General features: G+C 38.9%; 1 protein-coding gene across 1 annotated transcript in view; it reads right to left on the bottom strand.

The window, feature by feature from the left end:
• PTPRM (protein tyrosine phosphatase receptor type M) overlaps positions 1–27,599 on the bottom strand; it is a 388,464-nt gene that overhangs the window by 54,050 nt on the left and 306,815 nt on the right. The window contains 2 exon segments of the mRNA XM_086609296.1: positions 2,127–2,203; positions 9,490–9,577. Coding sequence (XP_086465422.1) covers positions 2,127–2,203; positions 9,490–9,577 — 165 coding nt within the window.

Below are 27,599 nucleotides of genomic sequence, written 5' to 3' on the forward strand. Positions count from 1 at the left end.
ATGTGATGGGAGTGTCACCAAAAGTTTAGATCATGCTCTATTATGTTGATAAATCCAGTTATGCCAATGTAAATCTTTTAATAATGGTTATGATGCATTGTCAGTCATCAACAGGAACAACTTAACGCTGTAGCTTGCATGCCATTGAAATTTCTTTGTAAAAGACGAAGGAGCATTGTAGTGATGCACCAGGTGGGAAAGACTCAAAACAACTCAGAATACCTTGAATATTACAGAAAGAATAACATGAATTACAGAATTGATTCCTTTACATGCCATTGAAGCAAAATTTGGAAGTCTATGAACTGAGAAGTGTTCAGATAGCTACAGTTGATTTTTTTTTTCTGCTGTTATCTAATATCCCTAGTGGCTGGAATGAAACAATTCCATTTCCCAGTGAAAAAACGCATGGGAAAAAACATAGCATAACCATTGCCCCTCTCCCTTTTATCCAAGAAAATTTCATAGTGTCTGTGGTGGTGCCATTCCCTTATTAACATGTTTATTCTGACAACACAACAACTGTACCAAAAGCTGCATGCAAGAGTAAAATTGCATCCGCTCTGCAGTAGAAAAACAAGTGTTTCTAACGGAAATCTGACTAGCAAGATTATAAACAAAAAATGCTGTGTTTTGTGGTAAAGTTGTCTTTGGAAGACGTCTTCAATCCTCCAAGCTTTGTAATCAAGACATCTGCTGAGGATGAGGAAGAGAAATTTTTAGTTCTCACCCATTATTTCTTTTGGAGCCACATTGTCTCCATTCACTTGTACTTCCATAAGCAAAAAAGGTTGCTATGCAGCTATCTTATCAGCATTTTAAATGAGACTGTATGGTCCAAATCCCTATTCCTCACATCTTTTAATATTGTAGAGTAAGATCAAAATCTGACACAAGAACATAATAGTAGCCTAAAATGAGAACAATCCTGAATGTTGGAGAAAGTGTGAAAATAAATTCAAATCTAGGTCCCCAATGTGAATGCTCTCTTTCCTTTCATGACAGATTTCTCCCTTCAGAATTTAGTGAGACTTTTAACTAAATGCATTTCCCTCTTGGTGACTTCGTTATTCTTTCAAACAGCAAGGGACTGAGCAGATATCTGAGCTTAACTTAGTGGTTCTTGAACATGCTAACAAACACCAATAGAAGGAGGTATCTCCAAAAAGTTACAACTTCAGACTTCAGATTGTTACAACTGAAGTATCTACTTTTCTTGTATAGCTCTAGTTCCTCCATACTCTGAGAAAAACACGTGTTACATTCCTGTTTCATAGTAGTGATTAAATTTGAGCTGCAAACTGTGACACCATTTTTCAAAGATGCCACTGCTGAACAAGAAATCTTTAGCAGACACAGTTTCCTATGAAGCAACACTTGTTTTACTTAGCCTAACATATAGAATTCCATGCAAGTAATAAAATTATTATCTTTGCTATCCATAGATTTCTTGATTTAGATAGTATTGACTTTCTAATGATTTTCAATTCTACTTTTGAGTTCATTCTTTCAACCAAAAACACCTTGTCTCTTAAAGAATTTATTCTAATGTAAAACATTAAGTTAACATGATGCAGAATGAACAAAGAAGCCACCTTCAATAATTAAACAGCCTACATATTTAATGAAATGTCTTACTTGCATTAGAAGTACTGGTTAACAGCTGCAGAATATACTTTGAAGGCAACTTAAAAGTGCAGAGATGACAAGAGATTGCAAATCTCTGCATTAGGCATTACAGAGTTTTGTCACATTAATATGCAAACAGCTTTCTTTTAAATGTGGAATGATGCCAAGCTGTTGACTGAAAGTGAAAATAACATTTTGTTAGCCCATATAAGCACCAGCAGGCAAAGTAGCCATACAGCGTTGCTGGCAACATTTCAGTCTAGTGGCAGTTGGAGGAAATGACTCCTTTCAATTGCTTATTGACAAAATCTTTGAGGCTTTTTTTTTCCCCTTAGTGTACACACACCCAGCTTCCAAAGATAGTACTTTCCAACAATGCTTAGCAGCTAATAGTAGCTGTGATATCTGTTACAAATTATGTATAACTTGAGAATAATAAAAGCTCCCTCTTTGACTGAACACAACATTAAGTTTGTTGACTACATCTGTATACGCACATCAATATAATTTCCATTGATGTAATCAGAGCTTGTTTCTCCTTCAATGGGCTGCAATCTCACTCGAGAATGATCATCTGAAACAGGAACAATGGAGAGAAAAAAAAAGTAATTAAAGACACATTCAGTAACAAAACCTTCATCAAAATACTACTTTGAAGTCAAACTAAAACCTCAGCATTTGCAAGTTCATGCTCGTTTTGTTGTCCATGAAAATATTGTATCTACTTTTAATCCTCATTTCAGTCATTCATAAGGCTTTCCAAATCCTCTCTGATTTTCAGTCCCAATATCTTAAACATTTCCAATGTGAACTTTATTGCAATTACGTTCTTTTCCTTGACCTCCTCCTTTTGTCAATAAAATAAATAACATTAAGTTGCCAAAGGTTTTGTCATTTGAAAATGCTTCTGCCAGTACTCAAAACAATCTGAAGTCATTCTACAAGACATACTGCCACCTCACAGTTTCTGAGGGAAATTCATTACGTTTTCAGTAAGAGAGAAAGCAAAATGAAGCAAAGAAAAACCACAAGCAGTCAGATAATGGCTTTGTCTGAATTTTGCTTCACTGTGGCCATCTATATCTATCCAGGAATGTGAAAACATTTGCAACTCTGTTTTACAAATTCCAATTCAAAATGCCATGGCATGAATTTGTTTCTTGTCAGCTGCCTCATTTTCCTTATGATACCACAGCAGTAATTAGTAAGTGCTAGAGGCTAGACCCCTCCTAAAAAAGAATCTCTGTATGCTGGCAGTGCTTTTTCTTCAAGACTTGATACGTTCCTCTTGATTCTCTTGGCTCAAGAGAGCTCCTCCAAGCTCAGGAGCGGTGCATCCCAACAAAGAGAAAGTCAGGTAGGAACACCAGAAGGCCTGCATGGATGAACAAGGAGCTCCTGGACCAACTCGGACACAAAAAGAAGGCCTAGAGAGGGTGGAAGCAAGGACAGGTAGCCTGGGAAGAATACAGAGAAGTTGTCCGAGCAACCAGAGATCAGGTTAGGAAAGCTAAAGCCCTGATAGAGTTAAATCTAGCCAGGGACATCAAGGGCAACAAGAAAAACTTCTATAGATATGTCAGTGATAAAAAGAGATCCAGGGAAAACGTAGGCCCTCTCTGGAAGGAAACGGGGGACCTGGCTACCCGGGATATGGAGAAGGCTGAGGTACTCAATGACTTCTTTGCCTCAGTCTTCACCGGCAAGAGCTCCAGCTGCACAGCCCAAGTCACAGAAGGCAAAGGCAGAGACTGGGAGAATGAAGAACTACCCACTGTAGGAGAAGATCAGGTTCAAGACCATCTAAAGAACCTGAAGGTGCACAAGTCCATGGGACCTGATGAGATGCATCCACGGGTCCTGAGGGAACTGGCGGATGAAGTTGCTAAACCACTGTCCATCATATTTCAGAAGTCATGGCAGTCTGGTGAAGTTCCCAGTGACTGGAAAAGGGGAAATATAGACCCCATCTTTAAAAAGGGGAAAAAAGAAGACCCAGGGAACTACAGGCCAGTCAGTCTCACCTCTGTGCCAGCAAGATCATGGAGCAGATCCTCCTGGTGACTATGCTAAGGCACATGGAAAATAAGGAGATGACTGGTGACAGCCATCATGGCTTCACTAAGGGCAAATCGTGCCTGACTAATTTGGTGGCCTTCTATGATGAGGTTACAGCATTGATGGATAAGGGAAGAGCAACTAACATCATCTACCTGGACTTATCCAAAGCATTTGATACTGTCCCACACGACATCCTTGTCTCTAAACTGGAAAGACATGGTTTCGATGGATGGACCACTCGGTGGATAAGGAATCGGCTGGATGGCCACACACAGAGAGTTGTGGTCAACGGTTCAATGTCCATGTGGAGGCCAGTGACGAGTGGTGTTCCTCAGGGGTCATTACTGGGGCCAGTGCTATTTAACATCTTTGTTGGTGACTTGGACAGTGGGATCAAGTGCACCCTCAGCAAGTTTGCAGATGACACCAAGTTGCGTGGTGTTGTGGACACGCTGGAGGGTTGTGGACACCCAGAGGGACCTTGACAGGCTTGAGAGGTGGGCCTGTGAAAACCTCATGAAGTTCAACAAGGCCAAGTGCAAGGTCGTGCACATGGGTCAGGGCAATCCCAAGCACAAGTACAGGCTGGGTGGAGAATGGATTGAGAGCAGCCCTGAGGAAAAGGACTTGGGAGTGCTGGTGGATGAGAAGCTCAACACAAGCCGGCAATGTGCGCCTGCAGCCCAGAAAGCCAACCGTATCCTGGGCTGCATCAAAAGAATTGTGGCCAGCAGGTCGAGGGAGTTGATTCTGCCCCTCTACTCTGCTCTCGTGAGACCGCACCTGGAATACTGCATTCAGCTCTGGAGTTCCCAACACGAGAAGGACATGGAGCTGCTGGAGCAGGTCCAGAGGAGGGCTTGAAGATGATTCGAGGGCTGGAGCAGCTCTGCTATGAAGACAGGCTGAGAGAGTTGGGGCTGTTCAGCCTGGAGAAGAGAAGGCTCCGGGGTGATCTTATTGCAGCCTTCCAGTACTTAAAGGGGGCCTACAGGAAAGCTGGAGAGGGACTTTTTACAAGGGCATGTAGTGATAGGACAAGGGGCAATGGCTTTAAACTGAAAGAGGGGAGATTTAGATTAGATCTAAGGAAGAAATTTTTCACTCAGAGGGTGGTGAGGCAGTGGAACAGGTTGCCCAGAGAAGCTGTGGCTGCCCCATCCCTGGAAGTGTTCAAGGCCAGGTTGGATGAGGCTTTGGGCAACCTGGTGTAGTGGAGGGTTTCCCTGTCCATGGCAGGGGGGGGTGGAACTAGATGATCTTTGAGGTCCGTTCCAACTCTAACCATTCTATGATTCTATGATTCTATGATTCAAAAGCAACCAAACACAATGGCTTTTCCAGAATGCTGCACAACTTGTTGATAAAACAATTTGAGGGTATGATCTCAAGGATGGAGAGATGGTTAATAGCCACTTTACTGCTGCTTCGCTTACAAGTTACTCCTGATAATTACATACCTGTGTATTATTGGTTTTGAATGCTGCTTGCTAGATGAGCTAATATTACTTGCAGCTGATGACAGACCCTCATGACTGTCATTATTTTGTTGTAAATGTAAATAAGCATTAGAGCATCTGAAGCTTCCCACCTATGTTCTGAATAGCTATTTTTTTCAGCTTTAAAAATCCTAAAAGGTAACAAATGAAAGAACATGAAGTGGCTTAAAAATCCAACTTCATCATAAGTAGCATAATATTGGCTCACATTATAGGGGAGGAAGGAGCGGGCAAGTGGTTTTTAAAATAACACTGGTTTATATCTACAAGTCAAGAGATTTTCAAATGGCTGGTTTTACAGTTTTGGGACCTGATCCAACTTCTGCTGAAGTCAGCAGACTTCAGAAGTCAAGCTTGCTTGGACTCATGGTTTTCATCCATATTTTCATGATCTAAGGAATACCTTAAAAATATAACTTCTTTTAGACTGATTTATAGAATTGAATAATATGCAGTGCTATCTTGTCTTCACCTTTCCTGTTATTTTGATATTTTCTTTATTTACTGCATTCTTTCGTTGCAATAATTCTTGCTTCATATTGGGCAAAATAAGTAAGTTACTTCATACCTATATCTTCATATGGTCTTTTTGCCCTTTTTTCTTCTCATGTGCACCTTTCTAGTACTGCATTCCCACCTAAGTTTCTGGGAATTCTGGAGGTAATAGACTGTTCGATACCCATTTATTTGCAGTGGAGCTGGAGTGACTCCCTTTTTTTATTGCTTTGAAAACTCTAATTAACTCCTTACTGCATGGCAACACTTCTTAATTTGAAAAAAATGTTTAGTCAACAAAAAGAAACGTCACTGTGTCTGGTCAAGTAGATTTAAACCTGAGAGGTACACAAGCTATATATTCTTCCAACAAGTATGCTGATTATTAAATAGCCTCTAGGTTAACTGTCTAGATTTTTAGTGTATTTTTTCCTTTATACTTCAGCTGCTCTTGACAATTTTTGTAGCTTTTAAATAATCTTTTGCAGCTCATTGTTATTTTGATACCCTTCCATTAGGAGATGAAACTTGCACTGATCACTTAAGCTTTCAAAATTAGTTATGTTAGAATCCATTTAGCCTTGTAGAAAATGGTAATAGATAATGAATATAAGCATTTTATTCTTGCTCCCCTCACGTTACCTACCACATGTATACACCAGCCTGCAGACTGTGATCTCTAACAAGCCCCTTGAGTAGCTGGTTGATTAGCACGCCTGGCCAATGACCCTTTCTTGGGACGTGCCGTGTTGATTCTTTGCAAATCAAGACTTTTATAAATGTCTCACCTAAAATCTTTAGCTGCTTTTTAAAGCTGTGATCGATATTCTCTTCTCATTTAGTCAATATTGAGTTAGGCAAAAATAAATATAGAACCCCTCCCATTCTGAAACTACCTCAAGATCTCTCCTAAGGATAACACAATAGATTTTACCAAAATCTATGCACAATCCCACACAGTTGCAGTAGAAATAGAATTTTTCTTAGGTAAAAAAGATTAATTTAGCAGATTCATGCCAGTTTTAGTTCCTAATGAGAAAACACAAAGCTTTTTGTGTTCAGTAGAGAGGCAGAGTGTTTTCTGTGGGTGAGTGGACTGTGATCATGATTCGGCTTGCTCATACAGTGGCTCACAACTTGTAGCCGCTTTCATACAGTGGGTAGGGCACGCTTGTACCAATTAAACGCACATCACTTGGGTAATGTAAAGCATATTGCCATTTTGACAAGCTCTTGCAATGCTGGCTGCTTAGGTGCTATTGTTTTAGTTCCCTCAGAGAACAATAATGACTACAAGCAATAATGTAACAGGAGTATCTCAGGGAAAATTTAAACAAAGAGGATAAATGGATGGAAAAAAATCACATTAAACACTTTACAGAAAAAAATATACATTTCATTATAATCATCTTCCCATAGTCAGTGGCATCTGAACCATCATATTTTTAAGTCTTCAAGTATAGCATAAAAGGGCAATTTACTAAAATGCTTTTCAGCTAAAGCAAATACTTTGTACAACTATCTGGGCCAAATTTTCAAAAATGGACCACCAAAATTCTACTCTCAGACTCTGAGACAAGTGATCATTTATCCACCACAAAACCACATAAAATAATTAAACAGTTTACCCTACTTACATACACAGTTTCAGCCTCTCTTTTAAGATATTGCCTTTAACTCTAATGGACTTCAATTTTAACTTGTGTTATCTGTGTTTTCACAGCCATATAAACAGGAAGTGTTATTGGTAACAATTTTATGCAACTCTTTCCCTTTGCTAAATACTGAGGACATTAAAAGTAAATTGAGACCTAAATGATCTGAGTTATATTTCTCTCTCAGAAAGCCTTCAGTATCACTTGTAATTGCCATTGATTTGTGTAATTAATATCTTTTACTTGTTTTCCCTTGACTACTCATCACTTCATTACCTCAGACATACAGCACTAGTAGTCTTCTATTTTCTTCAACCAAAGGGTGTCGAAGTGTAAGGTGAGACCTAACTTGACATTAAAGAGGGGACTAACAACACTAAACCTGATTAAAAGAGAAGACCTATTGTCATGGGGTTGGACTGGAAAAAAAAAATTCACAAAGGAAGGATAAACAGAAAACTTTCTGATATTCTTATTTATGCCTTCAGTATTTTTACTTAAATGATACTAGATATCTAATGTTTTGCTACATCCTCACAATATAACAAGTTTGTTACATGCTAAAGATTGCTTGGAGGGAAACAAGCAAAACCCCATGCAGCCAACTTATCTTGTTTGCGTATGCTCCAGCCCATCATGATATTCACATTTCCCTAGATTTAATTTCCTTTTTCAGTAAGTAGCACAGTATACATCCAAAATACACGGCAATACTATCATGTCCATTCAAAATGATGTGGCAGATAGCATCTCTTGCTTAACTTGCTTCTGCCTCCACAAGCATTTCCTGCCAGTTCTTCTTTTGCAGGAAGTTACAGAGCTGTTTTCTCTTTGTAGACTGTCTCAGCCCAGCTGGGCCACAGTGATATAAGGGCCTATTCACACCACCTAAGCTAGTCACTAAGTTAGGAGTTGGTCTCTCTAGACTTGTTATGCAAGCACTGCAGAGAGGACCTCCTGAGGCAGTGATTCAGAAGCATTCAAATGGGCTCTATTTCTGAATCATTTTTCTAGAAGAGCTGTCCTTCTCTCTATCAAGTTCATGTGGTTCACTGATGAGGAAATCTAGGTAGATCTGTGCCTGGACAAGCACCCAGACTAGATGCTGAAATTAGGCAGTGTAAAAATGCACTACATACTCCTTCCATAGGTCCTCCAAACGTTCAGACAATCAGCACTGTTTAATCTTCTATGCTGTCCCACGTACCTAGGGTTATACATGATTTCAAACTGCAGCAGTATCATTAAATGACCTCTCCTTAAAGGCCATCGTTCACTTTCATGCTTACAAAACTTCTGACATGCTGTGATTGCTGCTTATTTCTCTGCTTATACCTGCTTCATGGTTATCTGTCTGGCTGGTAGAAACACATATGCTTCGCGTGACTGGTAGAAACACATATGCTTCATATCTTAAACTTAGATTTCGAAGGAACAATCAGGGAAGGGAACATCTCCTACATACACACTGGGAACTTTCCTTTACGTGCAACAATACCAGTGTGTAAATAATGATGTCATTTTACCAAAATTGGTATATTTTCTACACCCATGTTCAAGTGCAGTATCTCTTGCCACAATGTTTTGCAATCTTATAATGCCAGATTTAGGGGGTCATTCACCAAAGCATGTGATCACCTCCTCAAGCTATTTGATTATTAGTACATCTAATCTTTATCAAGCTTGGCATTTTTAAGTAAAACATACAGATTTTGTTTTTTTTTTCTTACTGTCTGTCTAGCATTAAGAGGGTAAGTCAGAATAGGTGTTCCTGTTACTAAGGAATACTTAAGCAGCAGTATTATCCACTCCTACGATATCCAGAACCCAATTATCAAGGTACCAATGCGATTGTGCATACTGTTTCACTAAGCTGCCAGGAACAGTTTTGGAGCTGAGTATTGGTTAAAGGTGTCATTCTCCATTAGCCAAATGCTGATCACAAGATGGAAGGTATACAGAAGGCTAGTTGAGAAAATGCATTAAATCTGATGGTTTTCTCAAAAAAAGAAGTAACATCTTCCCTCACTTTTATCTTCTTAATTAGAGAAGAGGAACATAAGCCTGATGTGAGCATGAGGCTGGTGGTCATTCTTATCCAGTTCTGAAGGGAAGTTAACACAGTGCACAATTATGTTGTCAACACTTACATGCAATGATATTCCCATATCTATTTTTCATTCTGTTCTCATCTTTCTTAGCTGAATCCCACGGTGCAGACTGTCCTTCAAAGAAACTCTAAAAAAGGAAAGAAAGTGACATTAAGAAAAGCATGCAGCAACAGTTACCTTACGGATAAAACAAGGAGAAAGACAAACAGTACTTGAGGATATTGTTGTTAAAGTGTTACTTAACCAATTCTTTTATTGAGCAAAAATATGAGTCTCCTGTTTAAGTGGTATTTATGCATAGCTCCAGATGTTCTCTAAAATTTGACATGAGACTATCCGTGTAATAGCAAGAAGAATTATTTGCACGTGACATGCTATGAAACCTTTCCAAAGCCGCATGCTTGCAACATTAAGAATCCTTCATTTGTGCTATTCAGATTTCTCCACATAGTTCTCATACACACACATGAATCTGAAGGAGCTTCATCATCAATGTTGGAATTGCTCCAGTAGTTGAGTGTATAATTATACACTGTACTAACACGTTTTATTTTTGATATATCCACAAGTTTCGGTTACCTCTTGGCAGATGACCTCATGTATCTAAACATATATAGGCGTTCAAAAAAATTTGGATTGAACTAGCGTGCATGTCTTTTTTTTTTTAAACACAATTTATGATACCACCAAGATGATTATTTTTTCCGAGAACTAAAATAATGTGATTTTATGAAAGATATAATCTAATATTCACCCAACCTCTGTGCTGTAGTTAATAAATTTAATGTAAATAAGAAAGTTGAAGGTGCTAAACTTATATTTTTATATTAATAAAACATAAGATGCCAAAAGGGCAGTAACCAAGTTGTTTTGTCCTATCTGTCCTGTGCATTCCGTGGTCTAAAAGAGCATTTGCACAATTTCTTAATTTACGCACTATATCTGTAAGTCATATGATGCAGACACATTTCATCATTTTGTATTGAAATATCAATCTTGTGTTAAAAATGTTTAATTGCTAAACAAACCAGTGGAATTCTATCAAGATGATGGCCGGTCTTAATTCATGTTTTGATCTTTTTACTAGAATGATCAGTAGATTAAATCATTTGATTCAACAGGGACATGAAGGGACATGATTTACTTTTCTGGTCACAAAAGCCAAAAATGGCTAAGTCCCAAACTAAACAGGGAAAACCTTGAGAAGTTTTTATCTCTCCCAAGACCTCAAGACATTCTGAATGGTTTAAAATAGATAATGCCCATTAAATGGACTGCCATTAGTGTCCTTTGAGCCCATACTTGAAATGCATTGTTGTCAAATCCCAATGATTTCCATTAGTAGAGAGCACTAAAGTCAAAATAAACCCTTGATCTCCTGCTGAAATCAATGGAATACAGGGGCATTCAGTGTCTAAAATGAGTTTTCTTTTAATAAGTTCACTGGACTGCTGGCTTCCAACTTATGATATGCATCTCCTGGGAATAAATGGATTATTTCTGAAAAGTTTGTAAATAACTTAAGAAAAACAGAAGCCTTGTCAAAAGGCTTCAAGTTGTTTGTCCTTCATCTCTCAATATTTCCTTAGAAAATTTTTAAAGGTTTTCAAATTGAAATTCTTAAAACCCACTAATATAAATAATATTATCCTTAATCATGATGTATCATCATTGGGTACAGCTCGGAGAAATGAAGATTGCTGCCAGGATAGAGAAGTGGAACGCTGTAAATCCTAAAATGATTTACAGCTTTGTGGCTGTTTGCCAAAAAGGTGCCAATCACTATCCAATAATATATCTGCCAACAGCATCTAAAGCAAGCAAGCCCTCCCACTCCAGAGCACTCCCAACTCAGGCTGGATGAAAAATACTTTTGTAATAAGCCAGACTGAACTGCATAAGGAATTGCTCTCCATGGGCAAAGACCTATGTCTCAATTTCTTGCAATGTTGACACTTACTCAGATAACACTGGATGATGAACAATTAAACAAAGTTAAAGGCAAAATAGAGATGGAAATGTTCAGTAACAAAGCTCCAAAGGCAGAACAAACTAATGATTTGTCCAATCTAAAACTTGATCAGATATCTTCCTCAGGATATTGAGTTTAAGGCAGATAGACTAAAAAGAATTCTAGTTTTCTTACAGTCCTTCTACTAGGGATCAGTTCACAGAACTGATCCATAAGACATCACCCAGCAAGTGGGTTTGGGTTTAATTCACTAAGCATTACACGTGCTGTTACAGAGAAAGAGTCCTGCTGATACAGCTTCCAAGCTTAGACCTTGAAATGTGAAGCACCCAAATACACTTGAAGGGACTTCTCACATCTCCCTATCTCACTAATGAACTTTTAAAAAATTGCTTTAAACCAATCGATTAAAGTAAATCTTTGGAGACAACTGGGAAAGATTTGCACAGTATTGAATTCAGGGAAGATACACAACAGGCAATGAGCTGGTTTGGGTAGCTCATCTGCTTTTCATCTGCTAATGTATGGGTTCAATTTCTCCCACCTGTTTGCAACTTCTGAAAACGATAAGTTTAATGAGCTTGCAGACAAAGTATTTCCTAATAATATACCTGTAACAGAGATAATTTTATTCTTTAGAATACATATATATCAAACGTCATACAGTAACAAAAAACAAGAGACAGGTTTATGTTTCCAGCTACTGCATATTGACTTCATTTTCCTTATTAAAAATGTATTATAGAAAAAGAACTCCAGATATATATTTTTTCTTTGGGTTTTTATCAATAAATTAGTGAATGAAATAGAACCTATCACATGGGGAAAACAGAGGTAATTTATGTAGATCCATTTTTCTTTTTAATTCACTTTGGGATACACACAGGTATTTCAGCGAGAAATGTACAGAAAAGACAATTTGAAGGAAGAGGTATTACAGTGCAAAAGCATAAAAAGAAACAGTTATTGTAAAAGACAGCTGGAGTGTCATTTCCTAAATCCCCATGTGCTGCCATTACACAAACTGCAACAGAACGATAATCCACAATGAATTATTAGGAGAAATCCCATTTGTCCCACAAGTAAAGAACAGAGCAGATACCTCATAACAGATTATCTGTCAAGATCTTTCCTTACTTGTGAGAAATATATGTTTCATTAGAGAAATTTTTTTAATGTCTTTCCTGACATATCACTGTCCAGGGAGACTGCTGCAGAGAAACCCACACATTATCTTAGTGGCTATTTATTCTAATTCATCTGTAAAAGTTTCTTAAAAACGTGGGCTATTAGCAAGAAATATGCCCCCAAACAGCTTCACTCCACCAAATGTCTGGCAAGGGCAATGGAGAACTGAAAATGAGTGTAGGACATTTCTCAAATAATTTAAAATAAGTATATCTTTAACACAAAACCTTGGATACTCAGCCTCCATGATCTACTTGAAAATGAAAAACTTTTCAAGCCAGCTGTTGTTACAGCAGACATTTCTGTATGCAATGTCAACTGTCATTCTGTTATTAGAAAATATTTCAATAATCAGGATAAAACGGTTTCTGAATTATACAGAACTGCTGTATATGCAATATGAGAACTGGTCAGTGATGCAGCAGCAGATCATTTTAGGATCAATGTGCAGCTTTTGCTTGCTTTAACTCAATGCTGCAGTAGTTTACATTAAAAATTAAGTATTTGCCAAGGGCTAATTCACTGTGACCCCTAGACTAGAAAAAAACTGCAATATCTCAAATGAGAGGGGGAGATAATCATTGCAAATACAGATTTTTAAAAAATTATTCCCTTTCCTCATTTAAAATTCATAAGACCAGAAAATACTGGAAGAGACTTATATCAAAGAACAGTTTGAAGAGGCTGGAATGTGGAGAACAGTGTGAGATAGATCTTCAGGATACAATTTGTAGTTCTGTTGATTGTCATTTTTGGCAACACATTTTCCATCCTAGATTTTCATGCTTCTAATTAAGGATACTAAAAATAATGCATCCTTGTAAGCATTTTAAGATCTACAAATGTAAAGTGTTGAGTGGAATTACTATTTTTATTATTAATACAAAGCCAAGCAGCAGCTTTTTCAAAGAATACTTCATAGTTGCTAGGTGACAACAGTATAGTCTCTTATGATGTCATTTACAAAATGCAAGCTCTTACAAGCAAAGAAATGAGAAGTTAAAGACATCATAAATCTTGCTCTGCCTACTTAATAAGCAAGAATTTTATTCTTAGGTACAAAGAAATGCATATTTCACTGTGTAACAGCCTTAAGTGTGATCTGTGGATTTGTTTTTAAATGTATGACTCTATGATGCTCAATTTTCCTAATTGACCTTAAGTTTCTCCACTGATAGCATCCACTTTTCCATTGCTATTTCTAGATAACCAGATTAAGATGTACTTTAGCAAAATGAGTAATTTGATCTATTCAGTTACAAATGCCTCTGGATTTGTTTTTAAGCTACATGCAGAGAATTATGCACACTGTTTACTTCAGGCCAGACCAGACAACTAGTGGCGCTCCTAATGGAGGTCCTTGTCTAAACTCAATTAGCAATAGAAGAAACCTACATTTCTACCATAGGTCCTTTAAGTTGTAGCTAAATCAGATGTCTAAAATGCTCTGAATTGGATAGTGAAGATATATAGCTAGTTTTACCTAAATATATCACCCTTTACTATTGCTGTGTCCACTTTATGTGTGGAGATTACAGATGGAAAAAAACGCATCTATTAAAACCCGAGTTAAAATCCTAAAGTCGTATTACACTCTTCTTTGTATTCACAAACCCTGGTAAATACACATTTTATTTTAAGCATGTCCATAAATGTTTGGAGGACAAAGACCTTCAGGTTCATTTAATGAACAGTGCAAGATTTATGAGCCCAGTAAATCTGTCAATTTGTTGTTTTTTCAGTATTCAGAATCTGCAAAATATCTGGCATATAAGGATGTTCTTGCTACTTACAAACATTTAACTGCTTTTTTTTAAACAGAAAATGGAAATAATCACATTCAGTTGGTTGATAACTGAGTATTTAGATAGTTAAGGAATTAAGAAGGAAGAGTCATTGATAGTTATTTTAAAGAAATCTGCAGAGAGGCTCAAGCTATGAAACAACATATTTAATCTTCTAGTCACTTTGAGGAAAGATTTTATCATTGAAAATGCATCGTCTGCAAGTAATAGATCACCCCAAGTGTTTGTGAGCAGTGGTAAACGATTTCATTGATGGCAATCCACTGTATGCAAGCAGCTCTTCATACTTCAATCATTGCTTTGGTCACTGAAAGCGTCTGTGGATGACAGCGTGCCACTAGAGAATATATTCACCATCAGCTTTTTCTTCTCTGTCAGCTTCAATCACTGAGAATTATGTCCAGTTTTCAAATAATGGAATTTAAAAAAAAACATTTTACTATGCCTGCCCTTGAAAACTGTCTGTTGCAAAAGCCAATGTGAAAACCTATCTAATCAATGTAAACTGCCTTCAGCAGTTATAAAGCACTTACCAGTGTGTTACTGTAACCTAGGTCTGGACATGGAAGGAAAAAAGCCAATAAAGACTGTAGCAAACAGAATATATTGATGTAATTGCCAAAACACCCTCATTCTGTTTGGAATTTTCTGGAAAAATTAGGCTGATAGTTTACACAAGGTGTTCTGAGTATGAGATAAAAGGTGCAGATCAGTCTTAAAGCAGATACGCAGATATAGTCCGACATATAGCAACCCTCTAATATTATTCCTGATTCTCCTTTATGTGGTTGTGCCTCCTTGAACTGATGTGAAAAAAAAAAAAAAGAGAAACATTCATTCATACACGCTTGCATAGCCAGAGGTAGGAAACAGAATCTTTTCTTTCTCAGGTGCATTTAGGTTAGTCTACATTACACGACTAGAAGAGTAGGAAGACAAAAGTCCTTCTGGTCTTTTGAGACACTAAATATCATAGTCACTGCCTACATTAAATGTTGAAATGGAAGGGGAACTGTTACCCCCTCCACTGACTAACTGCAGTATGACTTACCATTAGGATTTCAAAAAAGGACTAAAACCACATGGTAAGACAAAATCTGATGTTAATTCTGTCATTGTATTGGTGTGCTCATTTTACAGCAGCAAGATGCTTTAAATTAGTGTATTTTCTAATACATTTGTACTTTTAAAGTCCCAGGCTATGATACTGCCTGGACAGTTGGCCAGTCTAGTCAAGCTATAGCTGCGTAATGAAAACATTAAAATGACTAAACTGCTTTGGTGTGGTATCTTCAATGACACAGGTACTTGTAGCAGTTGGCATGAGTTAGCTCTAGTTCACAGAATCACAGAATCACAGAATGTTAGAGATTGGAAGGGACCTCAAAGGATCATCTAGTCCAATCCCCCTGCAGGAGCAGGACCATCTAGATCAGATCACACAAGAATGCGTCCAGGCGGGTTTTGAACATCTCCAGAGAAGGAGACTCCACAACCTCTCTGGGCAGCCTGTTCCAGTGTTCTGTTCCCCTTACTGGAAAGAAGTTCTTCCTCATGTTTAAGCGGAACCTCCTATGTTCCAGCTTATATCCATTTCCCCTCGTCCTATCATTGGATGTCACTGAGAAGAGCCTGGCTCCATCCTCATGACAGTCATCCTTTACATATTTATAAACATTAGTGAGGTCCCTCCTCAAGAGACCCAGCTCCCTCAGCCTTTCCTCATAAGGGAGATACTCCACTCCCTCCACTCCTCCTTAGTTGACAACAGCGTTAGCAAATGCACATGAAATTTAGTTAACACTATAGGATAAGACAGTAGCTCACTTATAAGAACAGAGCAGTAACTCAAGTGAAAGCAACTTGTCAGTCACTGTGAAAGTTGTGAAGGTGTCACGTACCTTCAGGAATAGCATATTGTGAGTGCCAGCCATGGTGAAAGCTAGTTTTTAGGCCTCAAATGCATTTGAACAAGGTAATCAAGAATTTCTGGTATTCTTTTCTACCCAGTCCTATATCTGACAGTGTCCTAGGTTGCTCAGGGAGAGGACCCAGAGGACAAGGCAGGAGGCCCCCTGAGAAACACTGCAGGAGAACACATGGCATGGCTGGAACCACCACGCAGACCCACCTGACTTATCTCCTGGACCATGTGCTCTCTCCTGCGGAACAGTGAAGTTGTTCAATTTGTAAAATTGCATATATCTGATGATTGAAATAATATTTTTGTAGCTGAGTACATTTAGTCTCCAATGTCCAATTGTCATTTGGTCTTAAACCATGACAATATTGCAAAACAGAGTACCGTGGAGTACTTCTGTAATAACTAAGAAGGAATTACTTTCCATATATTTTTTTAAACCAATATATTCATGACATCTCTTGATGTCATTTCTCATCTTGGTATCTAACATTGCCACACCTGAAGTTCACTTTTAAGATTCAATAGCAGCAACAGAAATGTTCATAGATTCTGCAGAATGGTCTAAAAATTTGATAGATAACCTAGTTTCTGTCGGCTTTCAGAGCCATTTCCATCTTACCTACTTAAGTTTTAAAAACTCCATTACTTTCATTCCTTTAAAATTCTTTGACTTCCATATAAGGAAAGATTTTAGAAATATGGTAAAATGTGAATTAGTAAGAGGACTGCAATAAAACATACAATTAAAATTCTAATTTAGAAACTTATTCCCTGGCATACTAGACAGCAATAACTTAACCTCATTAATCTTCCTGATTTATCTCCAGCAGAAAAATATACTATGTTGATAGGATTTTATGATCCTTTTTTATAGAAAAGACCCTCTGGGTACAATATGCACACTTGCACAGTAACTAACGTGCAGGATATATTATTTTTAACTTGTGTGTAAAAAAAAATAAAATTGGTCTCAAGCAGTGCTTATTTTCTCTCATGAAAATAGATTTCCTGCTTTCAGAGGATTCAATGAATAGTTTTTATGTACAACGTGGGATTTTCATATCTCCCTATGCTTCCCCCAATTTTTTTTAACACAATATGTAATTAAAAGTTTTGTTCACAACTATCATACCTTGTACATTTTCAAGAAGACTGTGAATCTGAGCAACACTCATGACTGCAATGTTTGTAAATATAAAGTGAATGAACACAAGCTACACTGAATACCAGATACTTCTGTGCTTTGACAGGAAACCTCTTCTGAGGAATTACAGAAAGACATTGATCACCACACAGGCACTATCCATCCTTTTGTGAACAAAATTATCCACTTCATTATTCAGTAACTCTCCTATCTCCTTGCTTCCTCACTACATTGTTCCAAAGGACGAAATTACATGTGTTAATTGCACACTACACGAGTAAAAGATGTGCAGTTATTCATTTCTTAAAGAGAATTCCTACTTACCAAGACACAGGTGTTCACACAAAAGAGAAAGGACTGAAGGTTACATATGGTGCACCGAATGTGTGGAAAAGGGTTTTAAGATAAATTGTAAGTAAACTTACCATCTTCAGAGGATAACATGCAAATACTTTCAAAGACTTAAACAGAGGAAAATCAGTCTGATCACTATGACATGGTTTGAGTGAAGCCAAAAAGGAGAGGTATCTTAAGATATTGGGTGAAGACAGAGACATAAATTCTGAGCTAATGCGGGTATCCAAGGTCCCATTACAAGCATCTAACTATGACTTAATTCAAGGAAGTTAACATTATTATTATTATTATTATTATTATTATTATTATTATTATTATTATTATTATTATTGATTATGATGATCATAGAATCATAGAAAGATTAGGGTTGGAAGGGACCTCAAAGATCATCTAGTTCCAACACCCCTGCCATGGGCAGGGAAACCCTCCACTACACCAGGTTGCCCAAAGCCTCATCCAACCTGGCCTTGAACACTTCCAGGGATGGGGCATCTACAACTTCTGTAGGCAACCTGTTCCACTGCCTCACCACCCTCTGAGTGAAAAATTTCTTCCTTAGATCTAATCTAAATCTCCCCTCTTTCAGTTTAAAGCCATTACCCCTGTCCTATCACTACATGCCCTTGTAAAAAGTCCCTCTCCAGCTTTCCTGTAGGCCCCCTTTAAGTACTGGAAGGCTGCTCCAAGATCACTCCGGAGCCTTCTCTTCTCCAGGCTAAACAACCCCAAATCTCTCAGCTTGTCTTCATAGGAGAGGTGCTCCAGTCCTCGGATCATCTTCAAGCCCTCCTCTGGACCCGCTCCAGCAGCTCCATGTCCATCTCGTGTTGGGGACTCCAGAGCTGAATGCAGTATTTCAGGTGGGGTCTCACGAGAGCAGAGTAGTGGGGCAGAATCAACTCCCTCGACCTGTTGGCCACGCTTCTTTTGATGCAGCCCAGGATACAGTTGGCTTTCTGGGCTGCCAGCACACATTGCCGGCTCATGTTGAGCTTCTCATCCACCAGCATTCCCAAGTCCTTTTCCTCAGGGCTGCTCTCAATCCATTCTCCACCCAGCCTGTACTTGTGCTTGGGATTGCCCCGACCCATGTGCAGGACCTTGCACTTGGCCTTGGAAGGATGGACTAAAAGATTACCTGTGCCCCAGATCCTCTTACCAGCTGTCTCAGGGTCCTGAAGTCCTTCTTGATCGACCGTGGACTCCATGTCTAAATTTCATCTCCACCCACATGGAAGAGCAGTAAAGGATAGTAGTCTGTGGGCCATACCAGGTTAGGAAGTTTCCTAGCGACGTCTTTAACCCGAGCTCCAGGGAGGCAGCAGACTTCCCTCAGAGCAGGGTCAGCCCGGGATATTGGACCTTCCATCCCCTTCAGATGGGAGTCATAGAATCATAGAATCATAGAATGGTTAGAGTTGGAAGAGACCTTAAAGATCATCTAGTTCCAACCCCCCTGCCATGGCCAGGGACACCTCCCCCTACATCAGGTTGCTATAAATCAGTTAAAGCCACCTATAAATACTACTCTTCTTTTCTTCCCTGTGCAGGCGGTCTTGATACAACGGGTAGTCCTCTCTGACCCTGGTGACACCTCCAGTGCAGATGGTCCCTCAGCTACACCATCCATCCATGGACCTCCCACCTCCAGAGCCTCATACCTGTTGTGCAGGGGCACCTGGGCAGCTGAGGTAGACAAGGAGCAGGGGGCTTGCCTGTTGCCCCGAGCACGGACTTCTTTCCATTCACGGCTCACCTTTCACTTACTGTCTCAGTACTTCTGTCATATGATGATGACGATGTGTCTCTTTTGCCCTCATCTTTGAAAACTTACCTCACTTTCCTGTATTAGAGGATGTCTTCAAAGCGGCTATCGGCTGCCAAATTATCAGTGTAATCACTCATTTTCCAACGTCACAGTGCTAATTTCTGCTGCTTTTTGGTTGCATTGTTGCAAGTAGACACAATGACAGACCCTGTCATGGTTTAGCCTGGCTGACAACTAAATGCCACACAGCTGCTCACTCACTGTCCCCCACCCCAGGGTATGGGGAAGAGAATAAAAGGGGAAAAGGGAAGGAGACTTGTGGGTTGAGATAAGAACATTTTCCAAATAACAATAACATATGGAAATATATATAAGAACAATAATATAACAGATAAATAACAATAAATAACAATATATAACAAGTGATGCACAGAGTAATTGCTTACCACCTGGTGACTAACCCTTGTCCTGTCCCAGCAAACGATTCCGAAACAGGTAAGTACTGACACCACAATCCCGGTGAGAAGAGAATGAGAGACAGATAGCACTCTGAGAGTCTGACAGTGAGAGCCCCCAGAAGAGCAAAAGCCCTTCTTTTCAGTCAACCCTCGTCTATATACTGGGCTTGACGCTGAATGATATGGAATACTCCATTGGCCAATTTGGCTCTCAATCCTAAATCTAAGTTCAAATCATAAGGGGAGTCGTGGACTCTTTGTCCACGCCATGCTCCCCCTCAGCCTGTTGTGCTCCTGCACACGGGCAAAAACATGGGGAGCTGAAAAGTCCTTGAGGTCTTGGTACCAACCATAAACATCAGTGCGCTATCAGCATTCTTCTCATAGCGAATCTCAGACTAAAACCAAAACACAGGGCTCTTGTAGCTGCTAAAAAGAAGAACTAACCGAAACCAGTTCTTCCAGCCGAAACCAGGACAGACTCCTAGAAATTCCAGACTGAGGAAGTTGCAACAGTGATGTTAATGGTGCTGCAGGCTCTGATTTTTACCATCAATTATCTGCGCTATTTCCTGAGACTCCTTGAGACTTCCTGTTGAGTAAGCTTTGTAGAAGAAAGGAAATTACATCCACCTATCAGTGGCTTTCTCCAACTCCTCTTTCCTTCGTGCCTGCAACTCTGCTTCTCATTTCCTCTCCCTCTGTTTAGAGTTACTTGCATTTACATAAGGATGTCTGTATGTCTGTACATTGCTACTCTATAAGAATTCGGAAAACTGTGGGTTTGTCTCTTCTTGGTTTTTATTTCCAATTTTTAATCAGGAAACTATTTCCAAGTGCCTTTATACCAAGAAAAACATGCCTTCCACAATACTACTCAGAACTCAGAAGTACATCCTTCGTAGATTTTCTCTGTTGAACTCAGATGTTAGCAGGTAGGTGAATTCTACAAAGTGGTTTTAGGTACCACTTTGAGCTTTGAGAATATTATTTTGGATCTTTTTGTATATTTTAAGTTTTAACTCAAAAAAACTAACAGAAGATTTAAATATTTCTTCAGAGTCTAGCCCGCTTTTCCTCCTAAAGATTAGCACTATGATATTTGATTCACTTTACAAATAATAAAAAGCTTGCCCCAGGGAATGGTTTCAAAGAGCTAATGAGATGTTATTAAAACAGCGCATAAAGATACAATGTCCTATTAAAAAAGTAGGCAAGAACTACAAAATCTTTTCTTCCTATAGTAAAGAAAAGTGTTTACAATTGGTTTAAAATATAAGAAGAAAGAAAAAAAAGAAAAGAGGAAAGAGAAATTAAAATTAAAATGAAAAATATAGAGAAAGCCACAGAGAGAGAGAAAAAGAGAGAGGGGGGAAGAAGATACAAAAAATTTTTCAGTCATCAGAAGAAAATCAATAGCATGTATTTAACTGAAGTAGTAAGCTTTGTGTTGTAGTTACAATTTTCTGTTCACTCATACTTTATGCAGTGACTGATTCCAGCTACTCCACTCATTGCCTACATATGCTATGTAATGCACAAACAAGGCTTAAGGATTCCTAGAAACTCTGCAGTAAGTAGGAAATATGCACTTTCTATGGCAAAATACCTTCTTTCCATTATTTGATTGACACTGTAGGTTGGGACGCTACTTTTTAAGCAACTATATTATTTGAAGAGGTACTATTTATTTAATTCTTCTGCACTTGTCACCTGCTTGCTGAAGATTATTTCTAATGAAAGGTGATTAACATTGAACTGGTGGACACATATGCCGATAAGAAAGGTGACTTCTGACACATTCCCAGCTAATCCAGTAACACTTTAGCCTGATTTTATCTGAATAAATCATTGTAATTGAGACAGTGCACTGAGCTCAGAATTCACAAGAACTGCCTGACTCTTTAAATTATCAACTGACCCAAGCATAGAAAATCTGATAACATCTTCAAGTCCCCTGTAAAAACAAGCTGTTTCTAATTTAGAAACACAGAGTTTAGAAAAACCTCGAACAAAATAAAATTCCCTGAAGCAACAGAAAATAGCATGTGGAGAAACAAAAGCAAACAAATGTTGAATTTGAAAAGTGAACAAAACCCCTCCTATCTTCATCCAAGTCATAATGTAAACACAGCTGATCTAACCTTTCAGAAGTGATAAAGCACCTCTCAGATTTTGCTCACTAAGTGAGCCTCAAGGGTTTTTGTGAGAGTATCTGGGCTGCTCTAGTTAACATAGTTTGGATAGAAGATAAGAAAGAAACCAAGCTCACATAATCAGATTTTAATTCTGCTACAGGGTGACACTGACATCATTTTAAACTACAAGATAAAAGCCAGAGTACACTGGCATGCACAGATGGAACACAAATATTTTGCACATTTTTTTTTTCCCAGTGGGTAAGAGTACTTTTCAAGGGAAGTAAGAGTAGTAGGGTAGGCTAAAACAGATAAGGGTCTAATTGCAATGTCCTTTCAAAAAAAGGATAGCACTTCATTGTGCTGGTTCATTACATTTTTTGATCTTCACAGGAAACTTTGGTGCCTAGATGTCTGCTCCGCCTGTTTGCAAATACACTATTTGCTAGAGCATATAAAGATAATTATTCATTGCTCTAGGCTTGACTTTTAGCCCAGCATTTTCCTTGTTCCAAAGAAAAAGATCTCTTTCTAGCTAAAGCTATGTGTCTACTTCCTACTTTTCCTTGCTGGCATCCACTCCCTGCGCCTATCGTTTGCTAGACTGTTCTGCTCCAGGGAGAGCAGCAGTGCGTCACAGTAGAACCACTGAGTGCTTCCACAGTGATGGGAGCTCCCGCTATTCACTATTCAAAACTCCTGGCTCCAGGTTTTTAAAGTTATGTTTCCTTTTCCCAGACATCTCTCTGCAGGCTCTTACTCTACAATTGCTTCCTGCCAATCATTTTCCCTTTGGACAACTGTGAGTTGGGTGGGTAAAAACTTTTTGAAAAAAATGCTGTTGGTCCTAGACAATTCCACACCTCTCTGGTACTACTGAAAGAATAATACAGAGGATATAAGTGCATTATCTAATCAGCATAAACATAGTAGCGGTAGTAACGGGATTGACAATGATGACAAGAGTCGCTGCCAATTGTTAATCTAATCATTTTTAGCATGTTCACTCCATACTGACAGCAGTGCTTCAATACAGTCCCAAGTCTGCTTGTCAGAATGAAGAGTGTCTGGTTAGGTGCATTAATGAATAGCAGCAGCTCACCAACCTGAATTATTCCATTTTGATGCTTGAAATATATATACAGCACTTTCTAATTCCCAGAGAGGTATCCCTGCAGCAATTTATCAATCAGGATTAAAACCAGACAGTTTATTCAAACGTACATTACATGGGATCACAGGTTACTGAAATGACTCAGCTCAGCTAAAGGATAAAGTGAAGTGGAAGTACTCAGGGTTAACAATGAGAGAGGAGCAAAAGGGGTTGCTGTCCCTAAAGATTGTCACTTAAGGACCACTTCTGCATCATTAAACTAACATCAGATATGTGGTACTAGTATTTTGTTGATGGAAAAGTACAAACATACCATACACAAGTGACAGTTTCACCACAGCATGTATCCACAAGAGCTTATCAATGGACATTTGGATTACATTCCAACTCTGTTTCCATGTAATCAGATAGTATATTCCTGATGCCTAAGAAAGGAACTTTAAAAGAGCTTTGAGAAGTCATCTAAACTTGCATTGACCTTGTGCAATACAATGGAGATCTCCGAATGCCCCAGTGCAAATGTCTCTTCTTCCTTGTAATTTATCACTTACACAGCATACATTCAGAGAAAATACCCTGCAAGTGAAACAAGCATTGGACTAACTAACAGAAAAAAATCAATCTCCAGCAATAATGACAGAGATGGTAAGGTGAGTGCCATCAGTTACTTACTGTGCAGATGTGCAACAAGGATGTCTCTTCTACTCTAGTTTAGCAGTGTTTTACACTTGCTACGTACAAGTAACATCACAGTTTAGCAAAATAATAAACTGAATGTAATAGTCACAGAAAACAGACTCCAGCAAAAAAAGGGAAGAAAAGTGTCATTGTTTGACAGAGCAGTCTCTTTTCTAAAGGACAATACGGTGAGGACATGAAGGTGAGCTGTTTATGGAGTGAGGGACTAACTGAAAAGTTACGAAATACATGTTAAACAAATGGATTATGAAACAAGAAACCTAAAAAATAAATAAAGGGCTAGTCATAGAGAAAAAATAGTGCAAAATATTGTTTACATTCACAGCTTTAAGAACAGAAAAGGAGCAATCATAGTTTCGCACTTAGATCACAACCATGACATTATTCTGTGGATTTTTTCCTGATATGCAAGACCCCTGCGAACATGTCACCTAGCTACTCTTTTGTTCAAATTCTGATCTTGCTGAGTATCAAATCAATTCTTCAGTAATGAAGACTGAAGTTTAACGACTTGATGTATAATTTTGGTTTTTGCAATCTGCTTCTTCATTTTCTCTTTTGCATAAACTGAGTAAAACACAGCAATTTATCAGCTCTCCATGGACATTTCAAGATTTATATACATTGCCACACTATGTCTTTATTCTACATTTCCTTTCATTAGAACACTGCACTCAAGCTAGATTAATTGAGGCAAACCAACATTATAAAAGCTCTGTTGAATAGCAGCAGATGCCTTTATTCTCTGCATCCCTCCACAAAACAAAACTTTTTAAAATGTGCGTCTCTACATAAATATTTCTCTTACAAGACAATACAAAGATTCCAGGCATCTGTCTCTCATTAAGACAATTACTAGTTGTTTAAAATAACCCAATAAGGTCCATATTTATCAGATTTCTCATTAATAAAAGTATTTTTAGATTCTATGTGCCTAATTATGCCAAGGGAACCAGATAAAATAATGAGGAGTGAGCTAGATGGACAAGAGTGACTTGGCACTGAAACGTTCCAGTCCTGACACTTGGTGGAAGTTCTGATTTTGGGACAAACATCTACTTAAAGAACATGGGAAGACTTATTGCTACGAGACTGAGAGACATCAGTTCAGTAGGGACTAGATTTCCAGCTGGAGTACTGGGGAGGACATATACTAGGGAGTATACAGCTGGAGTGTTACGGAGGTCAATATTGGGTTGAATCTTGTTTAACGTCTTCATTAATGACCTGGATGATGGGGCAGAGTGTACCCTCACCAATCATAGAATCATTTAGGTTGGAAAAGACCCTAAAGATCATCAAGTCCAACTGTAAACCTAACACTACCAAGTCCACCGTTAAACCATGTCCTTAAGTACTGCATCTATATGTCTTTTAAATACCTCCAGGGATGGTGGCTCAACCACTTCCCAGGGCAGCCTGTTCCAATGCTTGAAAACCTTTTCAGTGAAGAAATTTTCCTAATATCCAACCTAAACCTCCCCTGAGACAACTTGAGGCCATTTCCTCTCATCCTTGCTTGTTACTCGGCAGAAGAGACTTGCACCCACCACACTACAACTTCCTTTCAGGTAGTTGTAGAGAGCAATAAGGTCTCCTCTGAGCCTCCTTTTTCCCAGGCTAAACAACCTCAGTTTCCTCAGCTGAAGAGAAAGAAATCTCTCAATTCGTTTTAGTGCTGGATACAGGAGCCATTTGAATGCAGATTGCAGTACTGAAATTTTACCTGACACGTAAATGATTAGGATGCCTTCCTGATACTAGCAATTTGCTGGACATGGGACACAGTATTATTTAAAATTAGGTTTCAGCTCAAATTGCATTGAAAATAGAAATGTCCTGGAATTACCTAACACAAGCTACAAGAAAAGATTTGTCTTCCAAAACAAAATATGCTCTTGGGATACTGGGATGGTAAAAACAGCCAAGATAGTAAACGATAGTAAGATACTAAAAGACGGTAAAACCAACTCAGGCTGAGTGAACCTTAAACTTTGGTTTTCTCCCATACTTACAGTGTCCTACTGCTAACAATATTTAAGGTTCCAGGAGAAACTTTTAGTAGCTGTAAGCTGCCTGAATTTAGGCCAAATCTGTCAATATAATATGGTGGTCCCATGTCTCACCCTGACCCCCTACCTAGTCCTAAATCAGACTCTGTAAGGTGAATCTTAATTCCATAAGAATATCTGAGACAATACTCCCAAAAAGTATGGTTTGCGTTTTTCATATCAGGTAGCTGAATTGGGAAGTCACCATTCTCAGTAACTTCACTGTACTCATAATAGCTGGCACCTAAACTTGATATGATACCTGATCAAACTTGAATTTTACCATAAACCAAGTAACTTTTCTGGTTTTCATGGCTGAAACCTTTCTGGGCGTGGGCAGAACTGTATGGTGAATGGAGCACTTCATTCCTTTTGCACATGCATTTTCAGCGTTTTAAAATGTGGCGTGTACTAGTGGCACTAAAAATAGTACTTTCTATAATGTGTTTTTTTTCCTTTCCTGCATGGAAATAGAGAGGAAAGCAACCTTTTTTTATTTTTTATTTTTTTAATATTATTGCACTATTAAGCTCGAGTACTTCAATACACTGCTCCCCCATGCTAAAACAGTCATATGGATAGCGTCATTCAAATCTTTCACGACACCAAAAAAATCATGTTATTTTTACACTTGTAGATTAGTCTGCCAGGTTTCCAGGGACTCTGGCATTTGCTATTCTGCAAAACCGGGGAAATAGGACACATAAGCAGGTGACCTTTTCCTCCCCAATCCCAGAGATGCAGAATCACTACCCTAATATAACTCTTTCCCACAGCCGTTTCCACACCCTGGCCTCCCCAGTCAGCACATCTTCTCCACTGTTTTTCTGGAGGAAAAAGGATAGTGCTGCTAGCTGAAAGGAGTAAAGCAGGAATGTAATTCACTTCCTACTCTTCACTTTTCTGGTGTTAGGAGGAGCCCTGCCACGGTCCTGCCCATTGCGCTCAGGAGAATGAGGTGGCAATGACAGAACCCAGGTGAGAGAGACGCAGGGTAAGTCTGGGCTGGATCAAGCAGGGAAATACAAAAATTGTAGCATACAATTGGTTACAGCATTGATGGATAGGGGAAGAGTAACTGACATCGTCTACCTGGACTTATCCAAAGCATTCGATACTGTCCCACACGACATCCTTGTCTCTAAACTGGAAAGACATGGTTTCGATGGATGAACCACTCGGTGGATAAGGAATTGGCTGGATGGTCGCACTCAAAGAGTTGTGGTCTAAAGTTGAATGTCCAAGTGGAGGCCAGTGACGAGTGGTGGTCCTCAGGGGTCAGTACTGGGGCCAGTGCTATTTAACATCTTTGTTGGTGACTTGGACAGTGGGATCGAGTGCACCCTCAGCAAGTTTGCACCAAGTTGTGTGGTGTTGTGGACATGCTGGAGGGAAGGGATGCCATCCAGAGAGACCTTGACAGGCTGGAGAGGTGGGCCTGTGAAAACCTCATGAAGTTCAACAAGGCCAAGTGCAAAGTCTTGCACGTGGGTCGGGGCAATCCCAAGCACAAGTACAGGCTGGGCGGAGA

Source organism: Tauraco erythrolophus, chromosome 3 (genome assembly GCF_009769465.1).
Source record: "Tauraco erythrolophus isolate bTauEry1 chromosome 3, bTauEry1.pri, whole genome shotgun sequence".
Taxonomy (NCBI): domain Eukaryota; kingdom Metazoa; phylum Chordata; class Aves; order Musophagiformes; family Musophagidae; genus Tauraco; species Tauraco erythrolophus.